At 31.4% G+C, this 1,705-nt stretch overlaps 1 protein-coding gene across 1 annotated transcript; it reads left to right on the top strand.

The window, feature by feature from the left end:
• Positions 1 to 247: 247 nt before the first annotated feature.
• Positions 248 to 1,284, top strand: LOC149888569 (uncharacterized). Its single transcript, XM_090089095.1, has one exon. It carries the CDS (start codon positions 313 to 315, stop codon positions 1,282 to 1,284), a length of 972 nt encoding a protein of 323 aa, XP_089945221.1. The 5' UTR covers positions 248 to 312.
• The last annotated feature ends 421 nt before the right edge of the window (positions 1,285 to 1,705 follow it).

Raw genomic sequence — 1,705 nt, 5'->3', positions numbered from 1 at the left:
TTTTGAGCAAGCTTAGTTAATTGACATTAAACTGTATCTAAATTTAGCCAATTTTAAACAAATCTAAATTTAGCCACAAACTATTTTTACGTAATGGTAACAAACTGATAAGGAAGAGTAAATCCCAATTAACGACCAATTAACATGACTTCTTTTATTAAAGATATAATCTTTAGTTCGTTTTAAGTTGATGCTAGGATTTGTTAACATACTGTTATTTGTTTTTGTTAGTAATTTTTAGATATATAGTTTGGCCTTGTTTATGGTATATACTTTTGCATGCAGTTTGATTTCTGATATAGCTCTAGCAGCATGAGTGTAATACTTTCAAATAGTACTAAGACATTAAAAACTGAAGACAAAGACATCTACTGCCGTTATAATTTTGTAGCTGCAATTAAAGATAATAACGACACATATCTTTCTCTTGCAAACGCAACAAACGCTGTTTTTATATTCGCCTTGAATGTCGCCCTCTTTATTGGGTTTATATATTCAAAAAGCAAAAAAAAATACACCAGGAACGAAAAACTCGTGCTACTATTGACGCTCATTGATACGTTTGTTGCCGTGGTGGACCTTCCTTTACAATTAGTTTTGTTAAAAAAACTAAACCAGATTAGTTGTGTAAGTATTTCCGCAATTAGTTTTTGGCATATCTTTCTATTATTATTCTCTGGATCTGTTGTGCTACTGATAGCGATAGAACAATTTATTGCAGTCTTTTACAACAATCGTTGTTGCGGTGCTGATTTCAAAGAGATTTATCTAATAACCTGTACTGTTTTCTGCTTTGTTTCATCAATGTCGTTTGGTGTTTGGTATGCTATTATGACTGTAAAGTCTTCCAAGCTTTATGATCAATCTGTTTTTTTCTTTTGCATTGCGACATACACAATTACTATTTTGGTGGCTGTGATAATAGTTAACACCTCTTTGCTTATTAAAACTAGAAAAAAACTTCGTAAATGCGAAATTCGAGTTCATAGGACCATGGCAATTGAGAGACGCCTCACAAAAACGATTATGTTAATTTCAACAACGCTGGTCGTATCATACGTTCCCTCGGTAATCGCCAACTATTATACCGCATTTATCGCGTTAACTAATGATTTATTCAAAATGCAAAAAGCAATAATGACGCTTTTGTGGACTCTTGTTTTATGCGAGCTTAATTCTGCTTTTAATCCTTTCATATATATTGTTCGAAACAGAAAAATTTTAAGAATGTACACTTCTTTATTCCGCTCTTTTAAACAAACGCCTAATAATATAAAACAATAAATGTAAATTTAACTTAGATTTTATATTTACAATATATGTTAGCTAATAAAATATATACTTCATTTCAAAGTGATGCGTTGCATTCAAGTTATGTTAGTTTATTGATTACTTATAGCCTAAGGCACGGGGGTAAGCCTACTGTAAACATAATACTTGCAACCAAGTGGGGATCTGCTTGGTTGGCACGTAAGAGCACAAGAGCATGAATTTAGATTTTACCACTTTAGTTCTGTCAAAAGTAAAGTAAGATTGTGTACTACAGAAAAAACAGACTTTTTTTAAAAAATAGTTGCAATTAGGGTTCGTTATCGAAATTGCAAATTTCGAAAATTTTCGATTAAAACGGTACCGAAATACTACTTTTTTTTCGAAATCTATAAAAACTTATGAAAGTAATCGAACTAGCCAAAATAATTTCGGA

This window comes from Hydra viridissima, unplaced genomic scaffold (assembly GCF_058129835.1).
Source record: "Hydra viridissima isolate aposymbiotic clone 2 unplaced genomic scaffold, HvirCarnegie_v1 scaffold_5, whole genome shotgun sequence".
NCBI classification, from domain to species: Eukaryota; Metazoa; Cnidaria; class Hydrozoa; order Anthoathecata; family Hydridae; genus Hydra; species Hydra viridissima.
This window is presented reverse-complemented; position numbering and strand designations above follow the sequence as displayed.